General features: G+C 34.1%; 1 protein-coding gene across 2 annotated transcripts; it reads left to right on the top strand.

The window, feature by feature from the left end:
* Positions 1 to 2,590: 2,590 nt before the first annotated feature.
* On the top strand, positions 2,591 to 9,610 carry Med23 (mediator complex subunit 23). Of its 2 annotated transcripts, none has more exons than XM_070310516.1 (12): positions 2,591 to 2,846; positions 3,149 to 3,211; positions 3,422 to 3,666; positions 3,754 to 3,886; positions 4,034 to 4,216; positions 4,609 to 4,893; positions 5,116 to 7,261; positions 7,472 to 7,711; positions 8,030 to 8,189; positions 8,274 to 8,561; positions 8,712 to 8,918; positions 9,275 to 9,610. In XM_070310516.1, exons 2-12 carry the CDS (start codon positions 3,167 to 3,169, stop codon positions 9,411 to 9,413), a joined length of 4,071 nt encoding a protein of 1,356 aa, XP_070166617.1. In that variant the 5' UTR covers positions 2,591 to 2,846; positions 3,149 to 3,166; the 3' UTR covers positions 9,414 to 9,610. The 2 variants fall into 2 exon arrangements, with proteins under 2 accessions (XP_070166617.1, XP_070166616.1); XM_070310515.1 differs by having other exon boundaries at positions 4,606 to 4,893.
* Positions 9,611 to 11,338: the final 1,728 nt, after the last annotated feature.

Below are 11,338 nucleotides of genomic sequence, written 5' to 3'. Positions count from 1 at the left end.
AGCTAACTTTACAGCTTCCAGTTAGCCATCCCTACTACCTAACTACAAATAGTTTTTTTTACTTTTTGGATACATTATGGACCACCAAACGTTTTAAATAAAGGATTTATGACCATCTAACGATTCTGCATCGAATAAGCCCTGATTTAATCGATTAGACTAAAAATTAAAAATATCCGGCTAATTTTACACCAATATTTTAATTATTTAATTTAAAAAAAACGATTGACCACCAAACGTTTTAATTAGGCTACCAATCATCACTAAACGACCACCAAACGATTAGCGATTAGATAATTTTAATTATTAAAAAGTTAAAGTGATCCGACTAACTTTACAAAGCTCGGATTTGCAATCGGATTAATCGCAGTCATATCAACCGACTAGGAAAAAAGTTCTCTAGACTAATTGGATTTGTAAATGTGTCCATGGAGCGATCGGATTAGCTCATTAATAAGGGACTTTAGAAAAGCATGAAAATTTCACTCGTATCCCACAATTTTAAGAAGAAATAGAAAAGTAGGTATGTATATGTACTTTTTGTTATTCTCATATAATAATTAACTTTTATGCGCCTTGAAATGTATATTGAGCCTATCGCTCAATTAGTTTAGCTAGAACAACTAAAATAAAAACTGTTTTACTATATATATATATCGAACTGTTCCTGCTCAAACACGTTTTTCTCGTAATATTTTTTTCAGTGATAATTGCAAATGGATACAAACGAGAAAAACGTGTTTGAGCAGGAACAGTTCGATATGTATATTTATATAGTAAAACAGTTTTTATTTTAGTTGTTCTAGCTAAACTACCCAGACAGCACAAGGATGTCCTTAGGACGTCCAAAGGGCATCCAGGACATACATGTAGGATATCCTCAGGATATCCCATTGTAATCCTCAGATCTCCTCTGGATGTCCTGAGGAAGAGTAAATGATAGCCGTATATTAACCTCTGGAGAATCCAGGGAGATCCTGTGGAACATCCTAAGGATTTTTATAGGATATGTTAGGGATATTTTTCGTATGTTTCAAGGAGCAAATTTTAAAATTTAAATATAAATTAAAATTATGTTTTGTTATTTACTGCCAATATTAAAAATCTAATATTAAAAATAGTTCACCGTTCTTTAATATTTGAGGCTTTCGTGCTGTACATGAATATTTTAAGTTTGGCTCCCGGGTTTGAGTTGTGTAATATTTTCTAAACAATCCAATATCTGAATTCCCTATGTTGGGATTGAATCAGAAATTGAACTGATAGAAAATAATTACATTTGTAATTTCCTGTCAGTTGCTCTTTGCAAGCTTTATATAATTCTCATGACCAAATCTCAAATACGAGTTCGCATGTCGCATAGCGGTAAACAAACGAACTAGCGGTTGAATACTATTGTTTGTAAAGTTTTTGGAATGTTGCAAACAGTAACATTTCTCATGAAATATTAAATAAATAATAATTTTGGATATATGAAAATGTGCGCATCAAATTCAATTATTAATATTAAACGAAATTAATGTTAACAATTAATTGCACATGTATATATTCTCTGGAAATCCAAAAGACATCCAATATAATAGACAGGGCAGATATATCCTACGGACATCCAGGGGTTATCCAGTGGACATTTATAGGACATTAATACTTATTATAATACTTAAGATTTCTAAATTATATTAAATAGCCAACACAACTAAAAATAATTATGTATGCATATTAAATTTTTATAAATATATTTATAATAATATCTTAAAACATCCTACAAATGTCCTGAACCGTCCTGGACATATTCAGGATGATCTTGAGGATGTTTTGTGCTGTCTGGGTATACTCCCACTCTAGGCTTCCGATTCCCCACCCGGATGCACCCAATATTATAATATACGTGACATATACTATAATATCGGGTATCTGATGCACCCGGGTAGGGAATCGGAACACAACATAATTAATGAAATTTCAACTAGGTTGACGTTGTCGAACGCACCCTAGTATACATATTTTTGTGTACATCATATATGTGACTAATATATATAACCTTATTTCTCATTGGGCCAAACCGGCCACGCCATGCATGCGCACTTTTTAGCAGTAAAGCGGAGAGCACATACTTTTGCATAAGCGCATAATCACAAACATAAGGAATTTGATTATACGCTTATGCAAAAGTGTGTGCTCCCCGCTTGACTCACAAGAGAGAGGCAACTATGATTTTCTTTCTTATTTCCTCCGGACATGTTTTTCTTTCGAGAACAATAGGCATCTCCCTTCCATTTATATATGTTCTAAGAATTGGGTACATCGCCAGGAGATCTGTCAGCAATCCAGATATATAAATCAGTGAGTTTAATCATCCGTAGTTCTAAAACTGGCTAATCATTCCATTTTTCAAAGGAACAGCTGTGATTGGCCAGTATTTTATTATTTCCATGGAATCAATAGTCATGATGCATGAATATCTAGATACGATGCATTCGACTCCAAAACATCTAAACCGGAAGTAAAGACTTTCTTCTGCCTCCTTCGAAGTTTAGGGCCTATCCAGACGAATAGTTGATTGGCTAGTGACCAAGGGTGCGTTCCAGGAGCATACTTTTAGCGCTATGAGCATGCTTTGTCCTTGTTCAACTTTCCAAAATAACAAAGATAGAACGACGCTTTTAGCATATAAGCGTGCTTTCGGAACGCAGCCCAAGTGCGACGTTGATGATGATGACGCATCCTGTGTGCAAGGTGCAAGAGCCCTATGCCCTGTGTCCTATAACGAATTATGAATAGATTTTGTTCAAAATAGTTGGGATTTGGGATAGTTTTGAGTATATCAGATCGGTTATGTGTGATCGGTAAATATATTCTTTAATCTTATTATAATTATAAAGTTTGTATTATCTTTTTATAATCTCATAATTTTTTGAACGATTAATTTTATTTTTAGAGAAGTATAAAGAGGAGACAAAATACTGACGATTTTTATGAAATATCCCAGGCAGCATGTCTGTAAAAGATGACTAAAAGACAACTTAAAGAGTCTTATTGTTTTTTAGACATCTTTAAAATGTCTTTTTACTTTTCTGTGCTGTCTGAGATTTAACTGATTCTTATAAGTTATATTTGACTTATTAATTAAAATTTTGTGTGATTACAGATATATACAATTGAAAAGATGAGCAGTGAGACGCAGATTGCAAGTATAGTAAATGATATTTTGGTAAGTGTTGAAAAATATTGTTTTTAGGCATGATATATGATATATGTTTATTTTCTTTTGTTTATAATTTTGTTATGAAATTTTGGATATAATCTTAATTCTAAAGATTAAGATATAAAAAGATATTAATAGAATACAAATAGAATAAGAAACATGGCAGTTTTTTTTTCATATATTCATTTTTTTTTTCATACATTTTATATATTTCAGAAAGTAGAAGCGATAGAGGAAGCATTTAGTTGCGTTCTTGTTCATCAGCCTAACAATGAAAGTGAAAAAATAACAACATGGCAAAACGAACTAAAAGGAGTTATGACTGGATTAACAAAGGAACAGCAGGAAGCTGCTGTTCGTCAGTTCCTTTCAATGGCAGCAGCTATGACTAACCATAGACGATTACAGTTATTATTATCACTGTTACAAAACTTAGTGCAATCAAATTTTTTACCTGCTAGGTATATTTTCAGATAAATAGAAGTTTTTGTCTTTGTCTCTTTATTTTCATTTTAGCATATTAAATTGTTTTTTGTGAATCTTTTCAGATTAGTATGTGAATGTATATTGAGTTGTGATAAATTACAATATCAGTTGGAAGACTTTTGGGTTGAGTGCTTTGTTCTTATACGACATATCATTGGCGGAGTTGATTATAAAGGAGTTAGAGAGATCATGAAAGTAAGTTCTTATTAATAAATGGTTTATAATTGGTTATATTTTCAATGTGCATGCAGAACATAATACTTTTTACGATCTAAATTAAATATTGAATATTTAAATTACTTATAAAAATATATTTATTTTTAATATTTTGTTTTATACTAGGGATGTAAAGAAAAAGCACAAACTATACCAGCTCGGTTAAATGCATCAGTTCAACCACAATTAAAAGCTTTAGAGAACGTTATTGAATATATTTTCGATAGAAATGCGTGCTTACTGCCAGGTTATTTTATTGTCAATGAGATACAGAAAGCTTATCCCGATAGCAAAAACTGGCCTCATTGGGTAAGTAATAAAAGTAATCAAATTCAATAATATTTAAAATATGAAAATATTACATTCCTAAATTATATAAGATTTGTGCCAAAGATTGGTTGTACATTAAAATATCCCTCAAACAAATACTCTAACAAGATTGGCATAGAATCAAAATATATATATATATGTATATATAATCTGAATTTTATGGAATCATATGTACAATTTTAAACATTTTCATTAAGCTGTTAAATAATAAGCTACTTAACTGACAAATCAAAATATTTTATGAATATTATTGAATAAAGACATAGAAAAGAGTTTATGAGAAATGTTTCAAATACGTCATAAAATTTGCAAAGTAAACGTTACTTTTTCACTGCTTAGTTTTGCAAATATATATACATTTGTTCCAGAAGCTGGCAAAATTGCTCTCTAATTTTGTTGAAAGTTTTCGAAACACTGCACAAATGGTATCTATAGTAGGGCATTCAAAGATGTTACCAGTAGTTGAACATACAGGATATGCAGATCACTTAATTAATCCCTGGTTGTTGGATCCTACTACATTGAAATTTTCTTTGAAAGGAAACCTACCTTACGATCCAGATTTACTTAAGCCACAAACAGAATTGCTACGATATGTTCTAGAGCAGCCATATAGCAGAGATATGGTCTGTTCAATGCTTGGTTTACAAAAACAGGTAAGATTTTTGAAGTCAAAATATATATGAGATATAAACATAAATGTTGATAATATGCAAAAATTATTGAAAGAGAAAACAAAAATGAGAAAAAAGAATTAGATATGTTTATGTGAGATTTTAGTTTTATATACTGAATCCATTTCTCAAATTATATGTATTGTATAATGACCTTAGAAAGCATTGTATAATAACTTAAATATATTTTTATTCATATAATAGCATAAGCAACGATGCATTGTCTTGGAGGAACAGTTGGTGGAACTAGTCATACTCGCGATGGAACGGGCTGAGAACGAATCTTTACCGGCGGAAGGAACGGATGGGACCGTTGCTAATCATTGGGTGTGGTTGCATCTATCTTCGCAGCTTATCTACTTCATCCTCTTCCAATTCGCGTGTTTCCCAAGTATTGTTATGGCAATACACGATAAATTGGCAGGTAGAGACTTGAGAAAGGGTAGGGATCATCTCATGTGGGTTCTATTGCAATTTATTTCCGGTAGCATCCAACGAAATCCATTGTCGAATTTCTTGCCCGTACTGAAACTGTACGACCTTCTTTATCCGGAGAAGGAGCCCTTACCTGTCCCGGATTATACGCAGGCACTGTGCACTCATCAAATGGCCATTACATGCATATGGATACACTTGTTAAAGAAAGCTCAATCTGAACCGGTCTCTAACATTCATAGACCTATACCGCACACGCTGAAGGTCCATCATGAGTTCCTGCAACATCTAGTTATGCCAAACACATCTCTCTGTATGGGTTCGGACTATCGAATCGCGCTCTTATGCAACGCTTATTCGACGAATCAAGAATACTTTAGTAGACCAATGGCGGCTCTAGTTGATACTATTCTAGGTACACAAAAGAATCAGCAACAGCAACCTTTGCAAACTTTGCAAAATACCGCGGCGCTGGCAAACGGTCCAACGACACCGCTCTCGATGTCTATCTTGGACTCATTGACTGTACATTCCAAGATGAGCTTAATTCACAGCATCGTTACGCACGTGATTAAATTGGCGCAATCCAAGAGCAATATGGCGCTGGCGCCGGCACTCGTTGAAACTTATAGCAGACTATTGGTGTACACAGAGATTGAAAGTCTCGGCATCAAGGGATTTATTAGTCAATTGCTACCGACAGTCTTCAAATCACACGCCTGGGGTACGCTATACACCTTGCTGGAGATGTTCAGCTACAGAATGCATCACATCCAGCCACATTACAGAGTCCAGTTATTGTCGCATCTTCATAGCCTCGCCGCGGTGCCGCAGACCAACCAAACTCAGCTTCATCTGTGTGTCGAGAGCACGGCTCTACGACTGATCACTGGTCTGGGTTCGGCGGAAGTGCAGCCGCAACTATCCAGGTTCTTGTCGGAGCCGAAGACCCTCGTGTCCGCAGAATCGGAGGAGCTTAATCGGGCGTTGGTATTAACGCTAGCGCGTTCCATGCACGTGACTGGTACAGGTGCCGACAGTCTTAGTGGCACATGGTGCAAGGAATTACTGAATACTATCATGCAAAACACGCCGCATTCCTGGGCAAATCACACCCTGCAGTGCTTCCCGCCGGTACTGAGTGAATTCTTCCAACAGAACAGCATAGCGAAGGAGAACAAGCAGCAGATTAACAAGGCGGTTGAGGAAGAGTACAGAAATTGGTCATCCATGAGCAATGAGAATGACATTATCGCGCATTTTTCCGTGCCCGGCACGCCGCCGTTATTCCTATGCGTTTTATGGAAGATGATATTAAAGACCGATTGTATCAGTCCTATCGCGTATAAGATTCTCGAGAGAATCGGTGCCAGAGCATTGTCAGCCCATCTTAGAAAATTCTGCGATTACTTAGTGTTTGAATTCGCGAACAGTGTTGCAGGTCAGCATGTTAACAAGTGCGTCGACAGTATCAATGATATGATCTGGAAGTATAACATAGTGACCATTGATAGATTGATACTTTGTTTGGCGTTAAGAACTCAAGAAGGTAACGAGGCGCAAGTGTGTTTCTTCATTATACAACTGCTGCTGTTGAAAGCGGCAGAGTTTAGAAATCGATTGCAAGAATTCGTCAAGGAGAACTCACCGGAACATTGGAAGCAATCGAATTGGCATGAGAAGCATCTCGCCTTTCACAGGAAATTTCCGGAGAAATTCGCGCCTGAGGGCATTATGGAGCAAACTAGCGGTGGGCCTAGTCAATATCAAAGTCTACCTGTATACTTCGGGAATGTGTGTCTTCGTTTCTTGCCGGTTTTCGACATAGTAGTGCATCGATATTTGGAGATTCCACCTGTTATTAAAAGTTTGGAGATACTGTTAGAACATTTGGGCTGTTTGTACAAATTTCACGGTATGTCAAATCATCTTTGCAAAACGAGAACTATCAAAAATTTTCTATTGTTTTGCGTGATAATTAATAAATTGTTCGAATCTCTTCAAGTGTATCTTTTTTTCTGTTTTACAATTAGAAGAAATAGATTTTTTTCGATAATGTGCAGATTGCATAGCAAATCAAAATTTATTTTTATCAGAAATAATTACGATTTATTAATATTTTTAGACCGGCCTGTCACATACCTTTACAATACATTGCATTATTATGAAAGGAAATTGCGAGATCGACCGTTGCTGAAACGTCGATTAGTGTCTGCTGTTTTGGGATCATTGCGGGAAATCAGAGCACCAGGATGGGCGCTTTCCGAAGCTTATCAAAAATATATGACGCTTTTTAATGATGAAGCAGTGCAATGGATACCAGAATTGGATTATTACATTCGTCTTGTACAAAGGATCGTAGAAAGTAAAGCAACAAAAATTTTTGTTACATATGATAAGTTATATCTTTATTTTATTATTATTGATTTTTATTATTGATTTTCAAATTGAAAGATATGTAGCTTCTTTACAATCATAAAGTTTCTAAAAAAATTTCCAAAGATTAAAAATGAATCAAAAGTTTATTTATTTTCCAAAGATTAAAAATAAATCAAAAGTTTATTTATTTTTGTATTAATGTGAACTCCGAAAAATTAAAAAATTTTTTTTAACGAAGATGAAATTATAAAAGAGATGACAGACAAAGTAAGTGGTTCATTTTAACCAAACATGTATGTTAAAGCAATGTCTGGCACGGCTTATTTCCCTGCTACCGATTGGAGGTTTAACGAATTTCCAAATCCAGCAGCACATGCGTTATATGTAACTTGTGTGGAACTTATGGCTCTTCCAGTCGCTGCAAATTTAGTAGCTAATTCTCTATTGGACGTTGTCGCTAAAGGGTACTGTTCTTTTATTTTCAAACTTGCTTACAATTTAGTGATGGTAATCATCGAATTATTTCATGTATAACTTTATTTACACAGATATACTGTTGTACCATCAGACGAAATACATTTGTGGATAAATTGCGTCGGTTTGCTGCTAGCGGCGCTGCCGGAATGTTATTGGTCAGCATTACATGAGCGTTTAGTGGAGACCATCAGCAGTCCTGGTCTGGCTAATTGGCAATACAATAACTTGACGCCATTTCAGATGTTCAATTTCAACACTACACATAACAGCTTATTAGAAAATAAGTACAGTTACATGCTCGCACTGGCACATTCAGTATGGCATCATGCAGGTGTAGGACAAATTACAACAATGCCTCAGTAAGTACTGATCCCATGTATGAAATGAACAGATTTAATATTTTCGTAGTTTTTAGAAATAGAAATTCTATTATAGCATTATTATACTCGTTATTTTATATCGCGTATTCGTATTGTATTATAAATTAATGAAAAAATATTTTTTTACAGGTTTATCAAAGAGAAACTGCAGCCAGTTGTGAGCAGCGAAGAACAATTGATATATGCTTGCCATTTAATCGGCCCTACATTAGCAAGATTTAATGCGGAACGGCCACATTGCGTAGTTGAACTCGCCGTCTCTTTGTATGAGATGTTGGAACGAGTTGACCACACTCAAGCACATTTGAATTATATGGATCCCATTTGTGATTTATTGTATCCTTTATATATATAATCTTTGACCTGTACTGGTTCTTAATGGCCCGCGAAAATTCAGATTTGTGTTTTTTACATTAGAGCTTTATTAACACTTTTAATAAGTTTTGCCAAATATCTTTATTATTTATTTTTCATTTGATATATCCAGCCAAAAGATTGTAAAAAGTACATGTAAAATAGCAACGAGTTATATAAAATTAAGAATAATACGTTTCTATAAAATTTCACTCGAAAGATATCGCGCATCTAATATTTTTATTATCGGATCAAGCATTTTTACGATCAGATCAATACATACATGTATCTTTTTCATTTACAATATTTACATATATCTTCCTTAATGGCTACAACAGATATCACATCAAGTACATGTTTGTTGGTGATATGATGAAGAATGAAGTGGAATGTATTATACGAAGACTGAGGCCTGCATTGCAAATGAGGCTCCGCTTCATCGCTCACATAAATATAGAGAAAATTCATACGTCCTGAGATACAATTATTCCTACTACTACGGGAATAACGCCGTAACATGTATAATTCGGCTTTCCGGATTAAATATTAATCCGGTCATTCCAAAGTAGAATTATTAACACGAAATATAAACAAATATAAGAAATGTATATTTCTTTAATTCTACGAAACATTTATCTCATACTTGATATAATCAATTATATACATAAATAAATAAAATGTGTGTTTGACTATTGCTTTTTTTTCTTTCATTGTATTTCCTACAGATTTATAAGTTTGTTCTTTTTAGTTAAACTTGCACTTTTCAAATAATTCTTTGTGTATATTAAATATTTAAAAAATTCTTTATTTAAGGCTCCTGAGTAGTCACCGTGAAACTCCGAGTTGACGGTTGCGACATAGGAATAAAGATGCTGCGGTAGGAATAAGAACCCTGTTCAACGACTTATCATATAAGTCAGTGCTAGGATTTACTTGCACATTTTGGCCCAATTTCGTGACTCACATCTATTGTTCCCCACTCACCGCTCGTGCGTTAGCAACGAGTCGCCAGATATGCGTAATTGTAAGGAGCGCGACGCTTTGTCTCAGGAACGTCCGTATATAAGAATGCCCAAATATAATAATAAGACAATACTTCTCTATAATTAAAAGTTTTTCTTCAATATTTTATATCAATGAAATATAAAATATTGAAGAAAAACTTTTAGAATTTTGATAATTTCGCGGTGCATTAAAAAAAATATTGTCTTATTTATTATATTTGGGCATTCTTACATACGAACGCTCCTGAGACAAAGCGTCGCGCTCCTTAGTTACGCGTATCTGGCGACTGGCGACTCGTCGCTCGTCGCTAACGTACGAGCGGTAAGTGAGGGGCAATAGGCGTGAGCCACGGAATCGGGCCGAAATGTGCAACTAAATCCGAGCACTGATCTACATGATTTGTTTTTAAAAAATCATACATTTGCTACAATTGAAAATTTTATCTTACAAACAGCATTGGCCTGCTTCTGAGCAATGGACTGAAAGTGCTCTCTTGATGAATATAGTTGTTCAGACAATTTAACTCGATTAATTACAATAAATAATTAAGATGTCAAATATGTTTCTAAATATTATGTAAAGCTATTGCTGTGAAAAATTATCATAAATATGCAAAAACATTTTTAAAAATTATAATTTACAGAGTAAGATTTTAGTTTTACCTCTTCTCGATGAAGTGGGCGCATGAAAATTTTGTGAAGAATCACTTGTTTCTGCCGATTTTAATGATGAATACGGGGTATTTCTATTTGTCCTACAAGATGCGATAGCTTTTGGAGCCTTTCTTGATTCGCAATTAGCGAGATTAACATTAGTTTGAGTAGCATCTTTCTCAGAATGTTCTAATAAAAAGTTATCTAGTGAACGATCCAGGGTTGGGAAAGTTACTTTATAAAAGTAACTCGTTACCGTTACCGTTATTTTTTCTAAAAAGTAACTCGTTACCGTTACTCGTTACTAATCTTAAAAAGTAACTCGTTACCGTTACAGTTACTAAAAAGTAACGAGTCGTTACAATTTCCGTTACTTTTTTACAATACAAAGTAATAAATTATTTTGCATAAGAAAAACTTTTAAAAAATTGTAAGCAAGATTTCATTCAAGGTTTATTACAAAATAAATGATTAAATTTTATCGAAATTCTTTATTAATTTTTAATAAAATTTGTTGCTCCATAGTATCATCATTTAAATGCCCTCTTTGTGATGTTAATACAGAGCCACCGATGCTAAACATTCTTTCTACAGATGCACTGCTTGGTAGAGCTGTATTATATTTAATAAAAAGTTTTTTAAGTTTTGGATAGTCGTTTAACATTTCTATATTACAATTATTTGATTTTAAAAACCGTTGCAATTCTTCTTGTTCAGATTCATTTTGCACCGTTTTTTGCTCAA

The sequence above is a fragment of the Polyergus mexicanus genome, unplaced genomic scaffold, assembly GCF_030449975.1.
Source record: "Polyergus mexicanus isolate NDT 795.1 unplaced genomic scaffold, iyPolMexi1.0 SCAF_18, whole genome shotgun sequence".
NCBI lineage: Eukaryota > Metazoa > Arthropoda > Insecta > Hymenoptera > Formicidae > Polyergus > Polyergus mexicanus.
Note: the sequence above shows the minus strand (reverse complement) of the source record. Positions and strands in the feature narration are given on the sequence as shown.